This window comes from Pongo pygmaeus, chromosome 19 (assembly GCF_028885625.2).
Source record: "Pongo pygmaeus isolate AG05252 chromosome 19, NHGRI_mPonPyg2-v2.0_pri, whole genome shotgun sequence".
Classification (NCBI taxonomy): domain Eukaryota; kingdom Metazoa; phylum Chordata; class Mammalia; order Primates; family Hominidae; genus Pongo; species Pongo pygmaeus.
This window is the reverse complement of record NC_072392.2, coordinates 63,573,145-63,596,178: the sequence shown is the minus strand read 5'-3', so window position 1 is coordinate 63,596,178 and position 23,034 is coordinate 63,573,145. Positions and strand designations below refer to the sequence as shown.

General features: G+C 37.3%; 1 protein-coding gene across 1 annotated transcript in view; it reads left to right on the top strand.

Moving 5' to 3' along the window:
* Positions 1-23,034, top strand: part of STXBP4 (syntaxin binding protein 4) — a 187,693-nt gene that overhangs the window by 150,781 nt on the left and 13,878 nt on the right. The window contains exon 17 of the mRNA XM_054456389.2: positions 20,005-20,062. Within this exon, the coding sequence (XP_054312364.1) occupies positions 20,005-20,062 (58 nt within the window). The remainder of the gene's footprint in view (positions 1-20,004; positions 20,063-23,034) is intronic.

Here is a 23,034-nt window from a genome sequence, read left to right as displayed (position 1 = left end):
TTTATAGAGAATGAAACATTTAATATTTGACTCTGAGAAATTTTGAATGGCAGTGATGGAACCAAAGTGAGGTTGGGGTGAATGGGAGATAAAGGAAAACTGTCATAATTGAAAAACACAGAGAGAGAGAGGTGAGACGCAAGATTGACACATCTCATTATGTCATTATGAGCAACCACAATCTTGAGAAAATATCTCCGTGAATTATTAATTATGTACCCAATTGCACTGATACCCTAGAATCCCCAGGGTCTCTGACATACTCATTTCAACAAACCTGGTAACTTTAATATCTTAATTAACCTTAATCCACTCTTCTGTTGTCTTTTTGTTTTTGTCTGTGGCAGACTTGGTGTTTTGCCCTAGCCAGCCTGTTGTATTAGAAACTGTAAAGTCAGACAGTTGCCCTCTCAGCGGTAGCCTGCCTCACAGAGTGGCCACCCACCCCAGTTCTGGTCAATGAGTTATAAAGTAAAGTCTGCTTAGAAACTTCTGCTTGAGGAAACTTTTAATTAATGGATAAGGACAGATGGAGCTGGGACCACCTCTTTTTCCTTCCTGCCTTCAATACGAATATGTTGCCTATAGCACTGGGGGCCTTTTTGCCCCCCCAAGACGAAATGTGTAGGGATGAGCTACTTACACCTAAAGGATACTAGAGTAGAAAGATGAAAAAACCTGAGACCTTCATGCTATTGTCTAGCAACCTTTAGGCTCCTTAAAAATAAATACCTATTTGTTTTCCCAGCTACTTGGGTTATCTGTCATTTTTACCCGAAATCATTCCTAACTAATATGCCACATTTTTTTCTAAATCCCTCCAGACAATATTGCTTTTTAAAAAATGTTGAAGATGTCTTACTTCTTGGGATGTAAATCCTCAACAAACCGTTGTTAAACATTTATTATGCACCAAAGCCTGAGCTGTGTACCAGAAAATGACACAAAGATGGATAGAACATAGTCATTGTCCACAATCATGTTTTCCACAGAAGAGTGTTAAGTGCTGTGATAGAAACTGGTACAAACCACAGAAGTACCATAGAGGAGGGGAAGATGAAGTCGGCCAAAGAAATTAGGAGAGTATGCACAGAGGAAGTATCATCTAAGCAGATTCTAGATTGATGAGCAGAAGCTCACAAGGCAGATGAAAAGAAAGAGTAACTCTAGGCAGAGATAAATGAAGGAATGGAGTCTATATTGTACAAATGCAGAGATAAATGAAGGAATGTGGTCTACACTGGCAAAAGCAAAAAGTTGGGACATTTTAGTTTACTTTATATCAGATAATGGCTATATTTAAAAATGAATTCAGATTTTACTCCATGCAGTTAATTTTATAATTAATAGAAAGCAGTCCATTTAAATTCCACCTAGTTTGAATTTATAAAAATTATAACAAGAAGCACTCAAAAGTTTAGATTGTCAACTTAAATATTGAGATATGTGTCTATGTGTGTTAATGTATGACTTCCAAAGCAGATTAAAATATTAAAATTATAAGGGGATTAAAGTAAAAGAAGAAACTTTTAAGTGCTTTTAAAGCACTCTTTTATAAATACTTAAAGTTTTGAGTTACAAGTATTTTATCCAGTCATTAAAATATATCCTTAAAGAACATTATCTCAAATCAAAGTGTACTTAAAAGTAGAAAACTAAATTTTTTAATTAGAAAATCTTTTAGAGATTTTGCTAATTCCTCCTTTGTTTTATTCACATTTATGGGAGTTTATATTCCTTGTAAATGTGTTATCCCTCTCCTTTTTTGTTATCAGTTAAAGCAGACACACAATTTTAAGAAGAAAAGTATGCTCAGATTTTAATCTCAAAACTTGCTTTGCCCAGAGAACCCCAAGATCTAACCTAGTAGTTAGATAAGTTCTTGCTAAAGTACTTTTCATATCAGGATCCCTAAACATAGCAGCTTTTTTGTGTGTGTGTCCAGTAATTTGTTAAGATAATTCAATAAAGGGGAAAATTTAAGGGAAGAGGTAGCAGAATTGGTGCCTGGCTTACTTGCTATGATGGACTGTATCAATTAAACCAAATCAATATGTCGAAATAAAAATGGACTATTTATAATTGCATGCAGGTTTTTTTCCTGAATTAATCAGAAATTACTATCACTGGTCAAATGAGAGATAATTCTCATATTTCCTAGCTTCTTGTTATATAGGTTTCTTTACTAAGTGCTGCCAGATGAAGAGAAGAGATAAAAGAGTTGCAATGTAGAAATTAAATATCATGTTCTAATGTTACAATAATGGACTATACCTGACTGCAACAGCAAGCAGCGATGAACAACAACAACAACAACAACAAATATAAAATAATAGGATGAGCCAGGCGTGGTGGTTCATGCCTGTAATCCCAGCACTTTGGGAGGCCGAGGCGGGCAGATCATAAGGTCAGGAGATCGAGACCATCCTGGCTAACACGGTGAAACCCCGTCTCTACTAAAAATACAAAAAATTAGCCGAGCATGGTGGCCCGCGCCTATAGTCCCAGCTACTCGGGAGGCTGAGGCAGGAGAATCGCTTGAACCCGGGAGGCGGAGGTTGCAATGAGCCGAGATTGCACCACTGCACTCCAACCTGGCGACGAAGCAAGACTCAGTCTCAAAAAAAGAAAAAAAAAAGAAGATAAAATGAGAAATATGACTTGAAACTCTTATGCATAATACACTTCTAACTGTACTTAACACCTCCTAATTTCTATTAATACCTTTTATTTGATAATGATTGGTTGCTATAAATCTAGGCTATGCTGGATTGTGTCAGCCTAGGATATGACAAGAAGGTCCCAAGCCAGTCACCATGGAAAGATCTTATCAAGGGTGTTTAGGTAAAAGGGGCAGTGAGGCCCCATGATACCATGAGAAGAAATAGGAAAACAGCATTATATGGGGACCTGAGAGAATGAGATGGAGGTCCAAATGACAAGACAGGCTGTGAGGTCAGAAGATGTGGAAATCGAGAAAAGATGAGCAGAGGTTCGTGACGGATCAGAAAGCTTAGTCTGCAAATAAAGGATATGTGTTCAGGCCTTACTTTTGCATGGTACCTGTTTACATGCTGTTTTGGAAGGCATGACCCTTTAAAGGCATTTGCAGAATAGACTGTGATATTTATTCATAGTTATATATAAACATTTTAAAAATAAGTTAGGAAATACAATGAGATTAAATTGTTTTAGAAACACCGTTTGCCTTCCAGCCTCACAACGGATCTGCTTCAAGTGCTACATTTATCCTTCAAATTTATTTTTTACTGCATTGATTGGTAGATTTTGTCCTTCGAGTTCAAGCTCTTTTAGAGAAGAATATGAGTTTACCTTTACAGTATAGTCAGACTGAAGTAATTCTGTCAAGTAAGTTGATGTAACAGTATGCAAAATTTGGATCCATTTTTATTGCTGTATTTGCTCAGGCTGCCGTAATAAAATATCACAGCCTGAGAGGCTTAAACAACAAAAATTTATTTCTCAAAATTCTGGAGACTAGAAGTCCAAGATCAAGGTGGTGGAAAAGTAAGCTTCCTTCGAGGTCTCTTCTCTTGGCTTGTAGGTGACTGCCACGCTGTGTCTTCACATGACTCTTCTTTGTATGTGCACACAGAGGAGGGGTGGGGTGGCTCCTGTCCCTGTTCTTCTGAGGACACTAACTTTGTGGAATCAAGGCCCTACTCTTTATGACCTCATTTAACCTTATTACTTCCTTAAAGGCCACACCTACAAATGCAGCCATATAGCAGGGGTGAGAGCTTCACCATAAGAATTTTTAGAGGACAGAAACATTCAGTTTATACCAATACTAAACTGTTAAGCAGGTGGTAATTAACAATTGAAAGTTAATGTACAATTTATTTACGTGTGAAAGAAAGGTCTGAGTGCAGCATTTTACACTGCACAGAAGCTGCTCTTTTCATTCAGCATTATTGCAAAATGACATAGTGGATGATGACTAAAGTAGAAGTTAGATTACTATCTTTTCCTCTAATTGACTCTATGACAAAGCTCTGAAACCATTTTTGGTGTCAGTATCCAATTTGTAACATGAGACAATTAGAGGATTTCTAAGATCTCTTTTCACTCAAAAATTCTATGCATCTGAGAGTTCCACTTCCAGTAAGGCTAAGTAAGTTCCTGACAGACTAACCATCCTGCAGAAACCTATTGTAAACCATGGACAAAATACCAAAAAAAAAAAATAAATACAGTTGAAGCTTCTGGAAAGTGAATATGACCAGGCAAATTCTGGAGATCTGTCAAAACATGGAAGAAGGACCCAACATAGGATAAGTTTCCTGTTCGTTCTACTTTTAGATTGATGGCAGGACCCAGGGCTGGGACTAGGGTAAGGCAACAAGGTACCCTGGGTGCACCTCCCTCTTAAGGAGGCTCAGTCTCAAGTAGTGACCCTGCACTTGCATGAGCCTGAGGGAGGGTGACTCCTTAAATTTTGTATGTAGACACTGCTTGCCTCACTCTACTCTAAACCCTAGCAGGACACTTAGAGTGGTAAAACTGATAACTTGCAGTCTTTCTGGCCTATAGAACTAGCATATGAAGTTTGGGACAACTGGAAAGGCAGAGGGGAAATCCCGGAAAGAAGAGCACTGGAGACAGAGACCGCCAAATTCTGCATATAAACTCCGTCCAAGCTTCTGGGTCTGACCCCAAACTACATAAATATAGGGCACATTGCAAACCGCCCAGCAAAGAGGAATGGGGAGGGAAATTGAACTGAGGTTTTAGCTGCTGCCTAAGAAATAGAACTTACTGCTTGAGTCCAATCAACTAAATGACCTGCCAAAACAAAAAGATTAACATGCTTCAGAGTAGTGTAACAGAATCCAGAGTTTTTATAGTATAATGTTTGTAATTTCCAGAAAACAATCCCAAATTACTCAGTGTGAAAAAAAAAACAGGAAAATGTAACTTATTCTCAAGAGAAAAGACAGTCAACAGATGCCAACCTCCAAAAGACCAGATGTTAAAATAAGGACTTTAAAGTGCTTGTTATACCTACATGCAATGAAGTGAAGGAAAACATGTTCATAATGAATGGAAAGAGAAGATCTCTAAGCAGAGAAATAGAAATAATTGTGTAAAACTAAATGGAAATGCTAAAAGTATAATACCTTTTAAAAAATCAGAACAGTGGCTGCCTCTTGGGGCACAGAAGTAGAAATAAACAGGAATGGGATATTTCTGGGGTGGTGGTAATATTCTATACCATGATTGGGGTTTGGGTTACACAGGTGTAAGCATTTGTGAAAATTCAGTAAATATACACTTAAGATTTGTACATTTCATTGTAAGCAAATTTTACATCAAAAGAAAGAATTTCTGGATAGATCTCCCAACTGAAGAAATCCCTAAATCAAAGACCTGCTAACAGCTGGACAAGGAGATTCTGGTGCGTGACTGTTGTCTCTGAAATCATTTCAAAGTGCTTATTGGGTTTCTATATTCCATAGTGATGAGCATTGCAGGTAGAAGGAACAGTATCTGGAAAAGCAGAGAGGAAAAGAAGTCTATAGTATGCTCCAGGAAATAACTCAGTGGATGACAGTAAGTGGGACTGAAACAGCATAAAGATGAAAGGAAGATTGCAGCCATTTTGTAATGGGATTGCTCGTACTGCAGCTTTTTTAATGGGATTGCACATACTACTGGTTCAGGATATTTCCCCTGCTTTTTAAAATTGAGATATGATTTACATACAATAAAATGTAAGTGTACAATTCAGTGAGTTTTGACAAATGTAGACAGCTGCATTATACTACCACCATCAGGCCCTAGAATATTCCCATCACCTCACAACCTGTCCATGTGCTCCTTTGTAATCCATTCCCCGCCATCTCTTGTTCCAGGCAGCCCTTGATTTGCTTTCTATCACTGTAGTTTTGCCTTTTCTGAAATGTGGAATAAATAGACCATTAAGTTTCTAGCTTCTTCCACTTAGTGTAGGGCTTTTGAGATTCATCCTTGTATGCGTAATGTTGAGTGGTATTCCATTGTATTGTTATGCCACAGTTTATCCAGTCACCAATTGATGGATCTTCCAATTGTTTTCAATTTGGAGCTAGCATGAATAAAACTGTTGTGAACATTCAAGGATGTGACTTTCTGGGGATGCTTGTTTTCAACAGTCTTTCAAGATTATTGAAAACATGGATTGACATGTGTTAATCCATCCATGGATGGTTTTAAATGATTAAATGTTTTGAGTGATAACAAACTATACAGTCAGAACTGATATTCTTTGCAGAAGAGAAAAAGCAAAATTGGGGTCACTTTTATTTAAGTTTATAACTCTTTAATGTAATGACTATTGAGTTATCTAACTTCATGAGAGCTATTATTTGAAAAAATAACCCTCTATGAAGGTGTTTTTATTGTTTTTCTTTAAATCTTTTTAAAAACACATTTAAAATTTTCAAACATCCTCTTAAAGGCAAATGTCTTCAGGGATTTTTTATGATTTTTTTTCCAAATTTTACCTGAAAGTAATGTGAGATTGTTAACAGATTTTCAGATAAACTTTTTGTAATTTAAAAGATGAAGATAGTAACAACAAATGCTACATGATTAGGGATCAGTGGTGTTTAGAGTTTCATTATTCATTTATATTCAAGGTCAGAAACAGCAATGATCTTGACTTCATTTCATCTCGTCTGTGACAGCATTTCTAAAATTGTATGTCTATTGATCCTCCTTACCCTGTTGTCAAAATCCACAAATAACAGTTGTACAAATATTTATAAGTTCCCCTGGTGAGTACAAAGACCTCATAACAACAGTAAAATTTCAAATATGTGCAAGATTCACTAAATCATCAGTCTTCATGGGAGGCAAATTTCTACAGTCAGTCAACAGATAGTTCTTGAGTGCCCACTATGTGTGAGATACTGTCCTGAATCTGGGTCCCATTATACCAGGTCTCTGACAGTGACATTCAACAAATGAAAGTCAAAAAAGTGTTGAAGTTTCTGGCAGATCCAGAGTCTGGGCAGGTAAGGAGGGAGAGGCACTGCTGAGAGTGTTCAGGAAGTTACCACGCAGGGTGAATGTGAGGGAGATTTTAACCCGTTGTACCAGAGATTGCTTGGATGAGATTCCAAATCAGATTGAGAGGTGGGGTCTGGAGATTTGAGTCTACCACCCCCAAACCCACTTTACCTGCTCAACTTTACTGTGCCTAACTTTAGCCTCCTATAATCCCTTTTAGGTATTCTTTCTCTTCCTTCTTTTTAAAATAAAGTCTATAACTGGACACAACTATAAGATTTCATAGCCCTTTTGTTTGTCTGTTTGTTTGTTTGTTTGTTTGTTTTGAGGAGTCTCGCTCTGCCGCCCAGGCTGGAGTGCAATGGCACGATCTCGGCTCACTGCAACGTCCACCACCCGCTATCAAGGGGTTCTCCCACCTCGGCCTCCCGAGTAGCTGGGATTACAGGCACCTGCCATCATGCCTGGCTACTTTTAGTATTTTTGTAGAGACGGGGTTGCACCATGTTGGCCAGGCTGGTCTTGAACTCCTGACCTCAGGTGATTCGCCCACCTTGGCCTCCCAAAGTGCTGGGATTACAGGCGTGAGCCACCGCGTCCAGCCTGTAAGGATTCTTTTTTTTTTTTTTTTTTTTTGAGACAGAGCCTCGCTTCCTTACCAGGCTGGAGTGCAGCGGCACAATCGGCTCACTGCAACCTCCACCTCCTGGGTTCAGGTGATTCTCCTGCCTCAGCCTCCTGAGTAGCTGGGACTACAGACACTCGCCACCACACCCGGCTAATTTTTGTATTTTTAGTAGAGACAGGGTTTCACCGTATTGGCCAGGATGGTCTCGATCTCTTGCCCTTGTGATCCGCCCACCTCGGCCTCCCAAAGAGCTGGGATTATAGGCGTGAGCCACCGCTCCTGGCTGGATTCTTTTTTTTCTCTCTGCTCTCTCTTCTTACCTCTGGCTTCTCATTCTCCTGCCTTCTTTCTTCCCTTTTCCCCCCTTTTTCTTTTATCACTTTCTCTCCCTCATTAACTGACCACAAGATGAAACAGAAAACTATTTTTTTAATGTTCCAGGTTTATTGGGAGAAAATGTTTATAATCCCATGACAAAAAAAATAAAGAAAACTAAAATTAAGGTAAGTGTCATGGCACATGTCTGTTGTCCCAGCTATTCATGAGGCCTGAGGCAGGAAAATCCCTTGAGCCCAGGAGTTTGAGTCCAGCCTGGGCAACACAGGGAGATTTTATTTCTCAAAAGAAAGAAAGAAAAGAAAAGAAGGAGGGAGGGAGGGAGGGAGGAAGGAAGGAATCCTAAAATTAGTTAAGTTCTTTTTATTTTTATGTAACCCTTGAAATATTTGTCTTAGTTACATTTTCCTTCCTAGGAAGAACAAAAAAGTGTCCCATCTCTAATTTAGACATTGTATAAAATAAATAATAGGAGCATTGTGGTAGGCAGAATTCTCAGGTGGCCCCCATGTTCCTGGTTCCTGGTGTACACACACCTTCTGTCAGTTATTTAACCAAATACTAATCTAGGTGCTGCTGTGAAGAGATTTTGCATATGTAATTAGTTAACCTTAAGACAAAGAGATTATCCTGGTGGGCCTGACCTACATGAGGCTTTGAATCTGAATCTTGAAATCAGTCAGAGAAGTCATATCAGAAATATGAAAAGGACTCTATGTGTCACCGCTTAAGATGGACAGAAAATGGAGGGGTCACATGGCAATGAATGCCAGCTACTTCTAAGAGGTGAGAGTGGCCCCCAGCTGATGGCCAGCAAAAAAACAGGGACCTCTACAGCTGCAAACTGAATTCTGCCAACAACATCAAAAAATTAATTTGAAAATAAATTGTTCCCCTGATACTCCAGGTAAAAACTTACCCCAGCTGACACCTTGATTTTAGTCATGCCATGCCAGACTTTCAACCTACAGAACTTTCAAGAACTTGGATCTAATGGGTGGGTGTTGTTTTAAGCTGCTAAATTTGTGATAACATGTTATGCAACAGTAGAAAACTGTTACTGTAAAAGTATAAACAGTAGGTATGTTTTCTTGAAAGCTTTTATCTTTTTTAATTGACAAATGATAATTGTATATCTTTATGGAGTACAATGTGATGTTTCAGTATATACATACATTGTGGAATGATCAAATCAGGCCAATTAACATTTTCATCACCTCACATACTTATTTCTTTGTGGTAGAACGTTTAAAATCTACACTTTTAGCAATTTTGAAATATACAACACATTCTTATTAATGACAGTCACCATGCTGTGCAATAGATCACCAGAATTTATCCCTCCTGTGTAACTGAAACTTTATACCTTTGACCAGCATTTCCACTTTCCCTGTCCCTCCCCACCTGCCTCTGGTAACAACTATTCTACTTTTCATTTCTATGAGTTTGACTTTTTAGGTTTCACATATAAGTAGAGGTCATGTCACAGATGTCTTTCTGTGCCTGGCTTATTCCACTTTACATAATCTCCTCTAGATTCACCCATGTTGTCCCAAATGACAGAATCCTTTCCTGAGGCTGACAAGATTCCATTGTCATAATATCACATCCATTCATCTGTTGATGGGTGATATCTTGGCCATATCATGATGTTTCCGTATCTTGGCTATTGGGAGTAATGCTGTAACTAACGTGGGCATTCAGACATCTCTTCAACATAGATTTCAATTTCTTTGGGTATGTACCCAGAAGTGGGATTACTGGATCATATAGTAATTCTAGTTTTAGTTTTTGAGGAACCTGCGTACTATTTTCCAAAATGGGTGTACTAATTTACATTCCCACCAACAGTGTACAAGGATTCTTTTTTCTCTGCATCCTCACCAATGCTTATCTTTCATCTTTTTGATAATAGCCATTCTAACAGGTGTGAAGTGATATCTCATTGTGATTTTGTTTTGCATTTCCCTGATGATTATTCATGGTGAATCACTTTTATACATCTGTTGGCCATTTGTATGTCCTCTTTTTAGAATTCTGGTATGCTGGTATGGGGTACTCTTAGAAACATGGTACGGTAGTATAAAGTGAATGACATCCCATTGGGATATTTATGAAATCAACTTGAGACACACTAATTTCTCTGTCAGTTTTGAATCTAGCATTATGACCTAATTAGCAAGCTGCTGTTACTATTTTCTTAGAAAAAGTGTGTCTACCTGTTGCTCTCAGGCAACCTGTTACAAGCAAATGGTAGTGTCCATTTTGAACTATCAGACATGCTGCTATTACTCTTAACCAGTGTAAATCAAGCTTGCTGGATAGCAACTTTACCACCTCTAATCACTAAATCAGTTTTCCTGAATAGAATAGAAAAGAGAAGGTGCATTTTTTTTCCAATAGTTCCATTTTTTTCCAATAGTTCCATTAATTCATGTTCGTGTTCATGTTCATGTTAATTCATGTTCAACAGCCACTGGCCCCTTAATATTTTTATTATTGTAATAACAGCAGTGCTCCCCCCACCCACCCCTGCCTTAAGACAGGGTTGGGCTCTGTCACCCAGGCTGGAGTGCTGTGGCGCCATCTAGCTCACTACAACCTCTGTCTCCCAGGCTCAAGCGATCCTCCCACCCCAGCCACCTGAGTGTCCAGGACTATAAGTGCATGCCACTATGCCTGGCTAATCTTTTGCATTTTTTTTTCCTGGACTCAAGTGATCTACCTGTCTCAACTTCCCAAAGTGCTGAGATTACAAATGTGAGCCACTGCACCTGGCCAACAGCAGTTCTTTAAAAACATCATGTTATCTTTGTATACTGAAATAAATTAGAGCTCCTCCCCTCTTCATCTCTGCAACCCATAAGGAAAAGAAGAATATCAACTCTTGGGGAAAATAATTCAAATATTTCAGCGTATTCTTTTACAGCCTCACTTTCAATTATCTTATTGTTATTATTATTATTATTTGAGACGGAGTCTCACTGTGTCCCCCAGGATGGAGTGTAGTGGTGTGACCCCAGCTCACTGCAACCTCTGCCTCTGGGGTTCAAGCAATTCTCCTGCCTCAGCCTCCTGAGTAGCTGGGATTACAGGTGTGTGCCACCACACCTTGCTAATTTTTGTATTTTTAGTAGAGACGGGGTTTCACCATGTTGGTCAGGCTGGTCTCAAACTCCTGACCTCATGATCCGCCCTCCTCAGCCTCCCAAAATGCTGGGATTACAGGCATGAGCCACTGTGCCTGGCCCAATTATCTTATTAAACACCCTTTCAACATCTTTTTCTAAAGAACTCTCCTCCCAAATTTTACATCCTATTAAATAGTAGGTATTTGTGTAGACATAGATATTTGGTAAACATTGATTCCTTAATTCAGCAACTAAGAACCTATCATGTGCCACAAGAATACTGGCAGTGAAGCAATGAATGAACAGTACCTCCTCTCATGGAATTTGCATCCTAGTAAGGAAAGAGAGAGAAAAGAAACCAGGTTGAGGGGGATAATGAGTGTCAGAGGTTGGAGAAGAAGGGAGCTGGCTCTTCTATAAGTGACTAGGGAAGGGATCACTGATCGAATGACATCTGAGCAGACCCTGAAAGGAAATGACAGAGTAAGCCATGCATTCAAAGGAAACAGCTCTCTAGGCAGAAGGGCTAGCGAGTGCAAAGGCCCTGAAGCAGGAACATAACTTGTTATGTTCAAGGAACAGTATGAGACCAATGCAGCTGCAGCACATTGAACATAAAGGATTAAGAAATGAAGTCAGAGAAGTTGGAGATGGGGGAGGCAGGTCATGTAGAAGGAACATAATCTGACTTTTTGTTTTTTTAATGATGCTGCCTACTAGTTTGAGAGTAGACTGTGGCAGGGATACCAGTTAGAGTGCTATCAGAATAATCTAGGTAAGGGATGGACCAATTTAACAAAGCTAAAAGTTGTGGGAAGTGGTCAAATTCTGAAACTAATTTGAAGACAAAGCCACCAAGATACGCTGGTTGATTACATATGGGGTGTAAAAGAATGAAAAGGGTCAAGGATGTGTCCTAGGCCTGAGCAACTGGAAGGATAGAAATTGATGGGGAGAGCTGAGAGGCAAGGTTTGGGTGAAGAGTCAGAAGATCAGTAATGGGCACCTTCAGTTTAAAACTGATACAATGATAGAGGAAGAGAGGGCGTGCACCTGAATTTGCCAGTTTGGAAATCAGGAGAGAGGTCCAGACTGGGGATAGAGAATTCTGGGTCACGTATGAATAAATAGAAACTGGATGAGATCACCTAACAAAGGAGTGTAAGCAGGAAAAGAACAGAAAGGAAGGACACAGAGGAGCTGAAGAACCAAGCCTTGGAGCAGTCCAACTTTTAGAGACTGGGGAGATGAGAAGAAACTAGCAAATGAGCAGAGAAGAAACAGCCAGTGACAGAGGAGAACCTAGAGAAAGCTGTGTCTTGGCAGTCGAATAAACTGTTCCAAAGAGGTAGTGATCAACAGCATCACATACAGTCATAAGTGAAGGAAGCTGAGGACTGAAAATTGACCTTTGGACATAAAGTTACAAGAGCTGTTTTAGTGGCATAGGGCAAATGGTAGCCTCACTATATAGTTGATTTAAAAGAGAATGAATGAAAAGAGGGGAATTGAATGTAGACAAATCCATTTTTGTAAGGTTTTTGTAAGGTTTAGTTATAAAGTAGAGCAGAGAAATGGAGTAGTAGCTGCAAGGAAATGTGAGGGCAAGACAAAGTTTTGCCTTTAATTTTTTTTAAGATAGAAGATGATTACAGCTCATTTTTATGGCCATGGTAATGACCCAGTACAGGGAGGGAACACAGATGTTAGGGAAGAAAGTGGACAAATGTTGGATTGAAGTTTTGAGTAAGTAAGATGGGAGGATTGCATGAGGTATGACCACAGAGAAAAGCAGAGTATGTGAATTGTTGGTGGATGTTATGGTGGGAATCTAGAAGTTCTCTTCCTGCTGCTTCTGTGTTCTTAGTGAGGTAAGAAGCAAGGTCATCAGCTACAAGGGGATAGGGTGAATGTACTGAAAGGCTTTTTTTTTTTTAATGAAGTACACAGTTATTTTATATGAAATGTATTATGAGATAACCAGTGAAAACTATCTCTTACCATAACAAATTTAAAGTGTTTAGCTTAGCACTTGATGTACAGTAGATGTCAAAAAAATGCTTTACTGTAAAACAAAATTGGGATCAAATTTTCATTTGATTTGTGACATGAAGATCCATTATTTCATCCAAAACAATTGTATATAACTTCAGAATTTCTGGAGAAATTGATTTATGGGGTGGGGAGCCCTTTAAAAGTAAGAAGTTGGGCTGAGGAGAGTCGGATGTGTTATTCATCGTTACTCTCTACACTGATTAAATTTATTAGATGACCAATCATAACCAAAGATTGTTGGCAGGAGAGACTATGAGAAGATCTTTTCATCCTATTATTCAGCTCTGTCTTTAGGCTGATCTCACACTCTAGTGAGGAAAGCTTCAGCAAGTTTTATGCTGAGTTTCATTAGTGCACAGAATAAAGTCCATTGTATATTACTGCTTTTAAGCAAAACAAATCAAAGCGCCTTAACTCAGATCATTCCCCCAGCATTATATAATATAAATGCCCAGAAACAACTGCTGGGGAAATCCCACATTCTCATCTTCAGTCTGGGTCATGGGATCAGAGTTAGCAATTTAAGAGAAAACATTTAAACTGGCCCCTTAAATGTCTGTACATCAGAGTTCAAGAAAGTGACTCCACAATTTAACTGAGAGTGAGAGAACTCCAACTGTAAAAAAATACTGAATTTTGCATCTATTGGGAAGATAAATGCAGAAAATGAATGTTGGCATTTCCGCTTCTCTTTTACTGGTGACTGGTGTAGTATATGTTAGCAAAAAAAAATACTGACTGACAGATAAAGTAGACTGTGAACCATCAAATAACCTCTAGAAATTTTTTACAATGTTGTTCCTTTAATATATTATAGCTTTTCAATTGCTGGATAAGTGACTTCTAACTAGAAATAGCTGATATCTAATTACATTAACATTTTAACTTTTAAATTTGAGATGCACAAAATATGTAAAATTATATATGTATATATGTCATTTGCTTTTTTTTTTTCTCAAACAACAATGATGTATATAACCAGGTGGTAAAACAATCAAGTCACAGATCCAAAATCATGTTTGTTAATACACAGCATTTTTGCAAGGCCAATATTAAGGAGTGCTTAAATCACAATTCAGAAAATATATACATTTTTTCAATTATTTTCTTAGAAATTATTTTAATAGTTGAAATACTGCATTATTTGGTTAGTTATAGGTGGCAACCATCTCTCACTATAATAGATTCCTTTTTCATAGGAAAATTAGCTAGTAGTTCTTTTTAAATTGGCACTGCAGTTCAGACCTACAAATTAACTTGTACAATTGTAAACATGTAATGTCTCTAAAATAGACTGCTTTGTGTTGAAGCCTAGAAATTATTTCAGTTCCTTTTAAAAGAGCATTGCTCTGGATAATAATGCACAAATTGAGATGTTGGGAATCTAGTTTACTTTTTGTATTCTTCAAAGAGTTAGGCAAAAGTATTATTTGATTGTTTTAATTTTGACTATTGGCAGTGCAAACAGGAGTTAGGGAAAAGAAGCAACACCACAGTGCTTAAAAGCATAGGCTCTGGCATCTGAATGCTTGCATTCAAATCATGACTGCACTATCAGCAGTGTGACAATGGACAAGTTATTTAAATCTCTTTATCCCTCAGTTTCCTCTCTGCAAAATGAGGTTAATAACAGTATCTATCTCAAATTGTTGTGACAGTACAATGAATTAATAATATTTATAAACTACCTAGAAGAATGTCAGAAATAGTAGAAAGCACTATGTAAACATCTGATAAACAGTTTATTGTTAGGGCAACAATTCTTTACGCCTTTGGAAGCTGCTATCAGTTTCATGTAATCATCTATTGGATAAAACAGCATTGCTGTCCTTTGATTTTTGGAACTTTCTCTGTAACGGGACCAGGGAGCTAAGAGATGGATAGCCACAGTAGTATGTTTGAGCTGGCTTCTACTGGCTTGCAAGAATTTTGTGAGCCAATTGTCAAACATAGTCATTAATAATTAAAATATTTAAACTAAAAATTATATTAAAAGAAATGGTAATAAATATTTTAAAACCTAACCACTTCCTAATTATTTTCTTGCATTTTACAATTGTCTTTGTTCTTGAGGTTATTTACATCTATTGTATCTAAGAATTGTATATCATGGTGTATTACTATGCATTTCTTCCCATCTCCATATTCAGTGAGATCACATTGGGAGCTCAAAATAGGCGTAGTATGGTATTTACACTATGAAACTGAGCAAATGTTGCAAATCAAGTCTTGCCCCCACCCCCAATAGCTGGTTGTTAAAATATTTACCATCACACTACTGGATCAGGGTCAGAGTGTCCCACTAGTTTCTGTTATTCTTTTGCTGAATGTTATCATGAGTAAAACAGAGACTGTATTGAGGAAAGGATTGTAAAAAAAATGTGCTTACGCCTTAACGGAGGTTTCCCTTATAAACACTTTCCTATGTTAAGCATCCAAAATACTCTAAAATCACCAGAACCATAAGCAATGAAGAAAGGGCTGTTAATTTCATTACTATTAATAACAATGGTCTCCTTTTGTATATCATTGTGTAGTTACATGTTATTTAATAAGAGTATCATGGTAACCCCCTAAGCTAGAATGGTAGCTGTTATCATCACCACTATGTAAATGACAAATCTATTTATATAGAAAGTTCAGATTCCATAAGATTATTACTTTCCCATGGTTATTCAACTTGCAATTGAAGAACATTACATATGGATTCAGATTTTCTGACTGCAAATCAAGTGAAAATTCCATTTATGTGATGAACGTTATATTCTTTAGCAAACCCTTATTAATTGTGAGTTAGAGATATCTCCTCCCTCCCTCCCTCCCTCTCCCCTTCTGCTCTTCTCAGCATGTTGGATGCTAAAAGTTAAACCTATTTGAGTTTGTAACAATTTTGTAACACTAACAAATGTTTTTCAAATACATCTGGCTCTGTTATTATAGTATATTTAATCAGCTCCTATTGATGGTTATTTAGATTATTTCCAATTTTTTGTTTTTACAATGAACAGTCTTGTCAATAAAACGTATCTGTAGGGTAAGTTTCTACAAGAAAAATTGCTGGATTAAGCTATATGGAGATCATTCAACATAGTGATGAAGAATCTGGGCTCTTTCCCCTGCTAGCTGTGTGACCTTGGGAAAGTTATTGAAATTTCCTGTGCCTCAGTTCTCTATTGCTAAAATAGGGATAATAGCAGTACTTATCATAGATTCTTTGTGAGGATTAAGTGTGTTGGTACATGTATGGTGCTTACAACAGTGTCTAGAATCTAACCACTCAATAAATGTCAACTCATTATTATTAGCATTGAAAATTTTAGATAGGTATTTACAAGTTTCTCCTCATAAGTGTGTTATACTTAATACCTCCATCAATATGAGAATGACTATCTCTTCACACCATGAATGCTGTGTCTAATTAAACTGCTTTTTAATGTTTGCTAATCTGATAGATGAACATGGTATCTCATAATAGCTTTTTATTTCTCTAATTAAACATGAAGTTAAAACATTTTCACATGTGTTCATTTGTGTTTCATGCCCTAAATGTTTCACGTTTTGCCTATTTTGTTATTTGTTATTGATCTTATTATCGATTTGTAGGAATTCTTTCTGCATTAGGGAGTTCAGCCTTTTTCTGTGCTATGACTTACCTTCATTGTATTCCATATTTTTTTCATAGAACTTATTCCTATTTTTAATAATGTCTTTATGTCGATTTCAAGCTTCATATGATCAAAGGTCATGTCTATTTGTTTATCATTGTATATTGAACATCTAGCAAAATGCTGAATACATAATAAAGGATCAATAAATATTTAATGAATGATACATGGGCCAGATATGACAAAGAAAATATTTGATACATAAATAGACTGGAAAATTAGAAAGGAAACTATTTTGTCTGGAAACGTAATGACTTTGGTTTTGGATATGTTGAGTTTTAGGTAACAGCCACTATTCTAAGTTGAATGTGTTTAAGACTCTTACTTTGGCAAGATACTCATGAAGATTTTGGAGTCATCACTATGAAGTTATTGATTCAAAACAGATGATCACTGATGGAAAGAACGTTATGGGAGGGTTCATAGACAATACTTCTAATCAAAAGCAATTTCAGGTAGTTATAGTTGTCATAATGTTTTTAAAACAAATATGAAAAGAAAAAATAGAAGCTTTGTACATTTCCAAGTATAAAGATATGGTAAATGTAGGAAAATTTTAAAACAATAATGATTATTGAAAAGTATTTAGATAATGTTAGTTATATCCAAATCACTTATTATGAAGAAATGAAACCTTTACTAATGGAAAACTGAGTTCATCAAGAAGCTAGTGGAAATCAGAAGTTCTATTTTTGTATAAGGTAGGCTATTTGTGTTTTTAGTTTATAATTGGACAGTGATTGTTTTCTATTACTGAACTATCACTGAGAGATTAATTACTATCATTTTAGTCTCTAGGTCTGTTTTTTATATAATAGATTATATGAAATCTGCATGAACTATAAGAAATTATTCAGTCTCCTAAAAAGAAACACTTATTTTCTCAGAACAGAGAACATCTTCTAAAATAAGTTATACATATTATTTAATATCCAGGGATATCTTTATGGCAGCAGTCATTGAATAACCATTGTGACTTAAATGCCTATGAATTAGTACCTTTATAAGTCTGTTACAAAGTTATAATTCTTTTTTAATAATTGTAAGGAAATAATCCAGGCAGAAATTCTATTCTGATGGCACAGGGGATGTGGTAATCCAATGTTAGTGTCGATTTTCACATGATCCTGTAGATTAAAAGATACTGTCTTGAAAGTGTCCACTTTTCTTTATTTTTATTAGAACGTATCTGTAACTTAAGAAATTAGAAGGACAGACACAATTGTACTGATCAGACAATTATTTAGCAGACGAAAGTTGTAGTCACATTAGAATAACTTCCTACTTAACTTTTAGCTGCCTTTTTCTTAATGATTGGAAATCCTGGTATTTCTGAGCATTTTTGTCATGAAAGCAAGGTTCTTAGGTCCAGTCATCAGTTTCTTCCCTCCAGGTGAGGGGCTTGTCAGTGATGAAGGAAGTGATCTATAAAAGAAGATGCAGAAAGTGTGAAGACAGAAAATAAATCTACTTGAACTGGTGCAGCAGAGCAGTTTATCGTGGCGCATCTGGCTGAGCATGTGCTTGCAGTAAACACTAGAGGAGACATATAGTTACAGTCACTTAGGGGCTTTTAGGAAGCCAGTCATTTCCTTAAGCCAAGCTCTAGGAAGTGCTTATTTTCTACTTATAAGAGGAATATTCGTTCATTAAGAGAGAATAGAAACTTCAAGGTGGCCTGTGTTAATATACAAAGGAAATAGTTACAGAATTTTTGCTCAAGGTGTGTACGACTTGTGGTAAAAGACTGGAAATAAACACAATGCAAAGTGTATTTCTTGTTTTTCGTAATTACAAAAACATCATCCTTAGAGTTGCTTCTCAAAGACTATTTGCAAGAAGCAAATGGCGATAGAGTAAGGTTTTATTTCATTCAAATAGTTACTGTTAGGCTAAGCACGGTGGCTCACAACAATAATTCTAGCACTTTGGGAGGCCAAAGTGGGATGATCACTTGAGGCCAGGAGTTTGAGTCCAGCTTGGGCAACATAGTGAGATCTGGTCTCTACAAAAAAATTTTAAAAAAATTAGTCAGGAATGGTGGCACGTACCTGTAGTTCTAGCTACTTGGGAGGCTGAGAAGGGGGAATCACTTGAGCCCAGGAGTTCAGAGTTGCAGTGAGCTAAAACTGCGCTACTGCACTCTTTCCTGGGCAACAGAGAGAAACCCTGCCTCTAAAAGCAAACAAACAAAAATAGTTACTATTCCTGCACTTTTGCTCTGCCCCTTGCTGAGACTTGGAGAAAGGAAGTCAATGATTTGTTGTTAAAGCTCAGTTACTTTCCAAAGAGGTAGGCTACCTGAGTCGTGATAAGCCAGTGTCAAACTGATCCAAAAATTGGATTAAAATCCTTAGCAGTACTTGGATGGAACAGAGGGGTGGAAACCACTGTGTTCTAGAAACATACCACCCAAAATCAGAATGTAGGAGTATGTGGCTGCCTCAACTTGGGGCTGTTCTCTTGGTATGATGAGGGCCAAAATGTTCTCATTTACAGAAATATGGCCAAATATTGCTTGCTTACGTCAATCCACATCTCTTTATAGCTAACTATTCTCAATCCCATTACAGAAATGGAAGCTAAGTTTAGCAAATTGTTTGGCCGTTTATGTTTAGTGCACAAAATTCTTAATTAACAAAGTAAAATGCCACAATCCATTGTAAATCACTTTGCTAAACTTTCAAACTTAATAAGGAATTTTGTCTAGTCCAAAAGCTACTTTCAAACCCCTGCTGATCTGGCACTCATGTCTGATTCCCTGTGGAGCTGAGTGAAAGAATGTAAAGGGAGCCAATTAAAGAAACTTTGAGCCAGAATAGACAAGCAGAGGCCATCTTGTCCATCCTTCTGCCTTCAGGCAAAAACCATCCACTGCAACACAAATTTTTGCTTGAATCCTGCTGACAAAAATGCTCACCACATGTAAATGACAAGTCATAATCCAGTTATTGCAACTAAAGCAGATTGTTAACTGCTCAAGACTTATTTATTGTGTTCTAAAGATGCTGAGTATGAAAGCTCATCTGAATTGTCTTAATTCCCCCTTTCTAGAAAATTATTTTGTACAAGAAATGTGCTCAAATAATTGTAAAGATGAGGGAGGTTTGTGTCCAGGAAATAAAGTTATCTTTATCATCTTATTAAATATATTTTTGGTTTCCTTTCACTCTAGGTTTACCTTATGGGTGGGAGGAAGCTTACACAGCAGATGGAATCAAGTACTTCATCAAGTAAGTACAAGCATCTCAACCAAGTAAGCAATTTTCTTCACATCTGGAGAGAACCTGGAAGTTGCAGAATAATCAGCAAAACTAAGAAACCTTCTTGGAGGTTACAAAAATTAGTAACAAGAAATGAAGCCTCACCATTTTCATTTCATGTGATTTAAATGCTAATATCAGATATCATTTGGGGGAAAAAACCTGGTAATAGTTTCTAGGGAAACATCAAAAAATTGGAACAGGATCATAATTTGAACTTAGGCTGGCTGCCTAAATTCACTTGGTGGCTAATAGTATCAATGTTTATGAAAAGTTAATACCTAACAAAAAAATCCATTTTGTATATCTTTAAAAGTTCTTAACAATAATACTGATATCAACATTTTTTAATGCTTTAAAATGCACACAGTTCATTCTGCAACTATTTTTTGAGCATTTGCTGTTTGCCAGGCAGTGTTCCACGCCCTGGAGATATAGTGGTAAAATATATAGACTGGTTTCTTGATAGCATAGAATTTACATAATAGAGAGGAAAAACAGACAGTAAATAAGTAACTTGAGATAAATAGGACGGTATATGAACAAACCTTACCTCAGTGGATTCTCAGAACAACCTCTCGAGGTATGTGTACCTTGTCATTTTTTCTGTTTTATAGATGAAGAAAGTAAGAGTCTTGAGTAGTTACCAAAAAATCTATCACTATTTAATTACCAAGTCAGAACTAGAGTCAAAGTCTTCTGACCACAAGATTCTACTACTGCACTAGACTGTCATTGATAAAGACCCATCCTTGAAAGCCTGTACAGGCACCAGCCATCACACCTGGCTAATTTTTGTATTTTTAGTAGAGATGGGGCCATGTTGGCCAGACTGGTCTTGAAATCCTGACCTGAGGTGATCCACCCGCCTCAACCTCCCAAAGTGCTGAGATTACAGGCGTGAGCAAGCACCTAGCTTATTTTAGCTTTTAGTGGACACTGTCTAACACCCTCCTTCTAAAGATCTCATTAATTTGGGGGCTTTGATTCATTTTCTGTGAATGAGGAAATGTCTACTGACAAATTAGTAAGATCTAAGGCTCACTGGATGAGGTGTCAGGGCAATTTCTATGCAACTTCAGACTAGATAAGGAGAATATGTATAGGCTCCTCACTCTCTTTTACATGTGTAATAATTCTGGGCATTTTATTCTTAATGAGGCTACAATGAAGAAACCAACAGAGGACTTAAAAGATGAAATATGGACCTTTTTAAATATTTTGCCCCCAGATACTTCTTAGCTATGAATGAGTTGTAAGGTATTGAAATTACTAGATTGCACTTTAAAGCTGTAACCATCCATGTGACAACTGGTTTGGAATATTCATTACCTAGCACAGGGCCTGGTATTTGTAGGGATGATAAATATTTATCGAATGAATATTGTTGTTGGCAGTCTGCGGAAGCAATTGATGGGGAAAAAAAATAAGGGCTTTAGTATCAGACAGAGCTAGCTTCTAATGTTTATGCAACCACTTTTGAGTATGACCTTGGTAGTGGTAAGTTATTTCAATACACTCTACCCTCTATTCTTGTACAAAAACAAGGATAATAATTTCTATCTATCTCCCCAGATTGTTTTGAGAATTGAATGAAATTTGGGGTAAAATCACGTAGCAAAATACCTTGCACATAATGAGTGCTTAACAGCTGTTAGTTCCCCCTCCCCTTCCTTATTTTATACTATTGCTATTTGCCAATGGAGAAGTTTAAAATGACAGTATTTACACAACTGCAGATGGAAACCAGTAGCCAAAACCTACACCTGTGCCACTCTCTGGCCAGTCAAAAGCCCTGTGATGGGAGCAGAGACGTTGCATTGATCATGAGCCTGAGACAGCTTGCTCAGGATTTTCTGTAAATACTTACAAAGATATGTAGGAATATGAAGTACTGTGTGAGAAATTGTCATGAAATGAAAGACCAGGCAGCTGGCTTGGGTTATTCAGAATGGCAAAGCCCACTAAAATAAAAAGAACATCCAGACCTAAATATCCAGGCTCAAAGCCCCTTTTCCCCCTCGTTTAACCAATGACAGGTATAACACAGGCATGAAGCATGTTTTTTCACATTTCATTGAGATGTTAAAATAAATTATTTGGGGTTTCATAAAGTACTTTGAAAACTCGTAACTTTTCTGAGGGTTAATACTTTTATTTGAAAGGTGTATAATTTTCTTTGGGGCCAGGACCCTTTATTTAGATTTACTAACAAATACTTTTTGTCAAACTCTTTCCCTTCCAAATTTGGTTGCTATATTAGTCTGCTAGTGCTGCCATAACAAACCACCACAGACATGGCTTAAACAACAGAAATTTATTTTCTCACAGAAGTCCCAAGATCAGGGTGCCATCAGGGTTGGTTTCTGGTGAGGCTGTCTTCCTGGCTTCTAGATGCCTACCTCAGGCTGTGTCCTCACCTGGCCTCTTCTCTTTGTACACAGAGAGAGAGAGATCTCTGGTGTCTCTTCTTACAAAGACACCAGTTCCATCAGACCAGTGTCCTGCCAACCCTACAACCTCATCTAACCCTAATTATCTCCATAGAGATCCAGTCTCCAAATACAGCCACACTGGGGATTGAAGATTCAACATATGAATTTAGGAGGGACGTAGTTCAGTCCATATAGTTGCTTCTCCCAAAAATTACTTTTCATAAGGTCTTTTTTCATAAGAAAAAAAAGCAACTTTTTTTCTTCATTCTGTAGATTATATTCATTATAGGGTCATACTATATATATATATATAATTTTTCATGCTAAACGTTTAGCAAGTTTTAGGCAAATTGCAAGAGTTGATCCCAATCGGTGCATTTTCCATTAGGCCCTAGTCTTAGGGGAAGAAGCATGCTTAAGGGAAGAAGAGAAGGGTAGGCAGAATAATGGCCCTCAAAAATGTTCACATCCTATTCCCCAGCACCTGTAAGTGTGGATATACTAGGT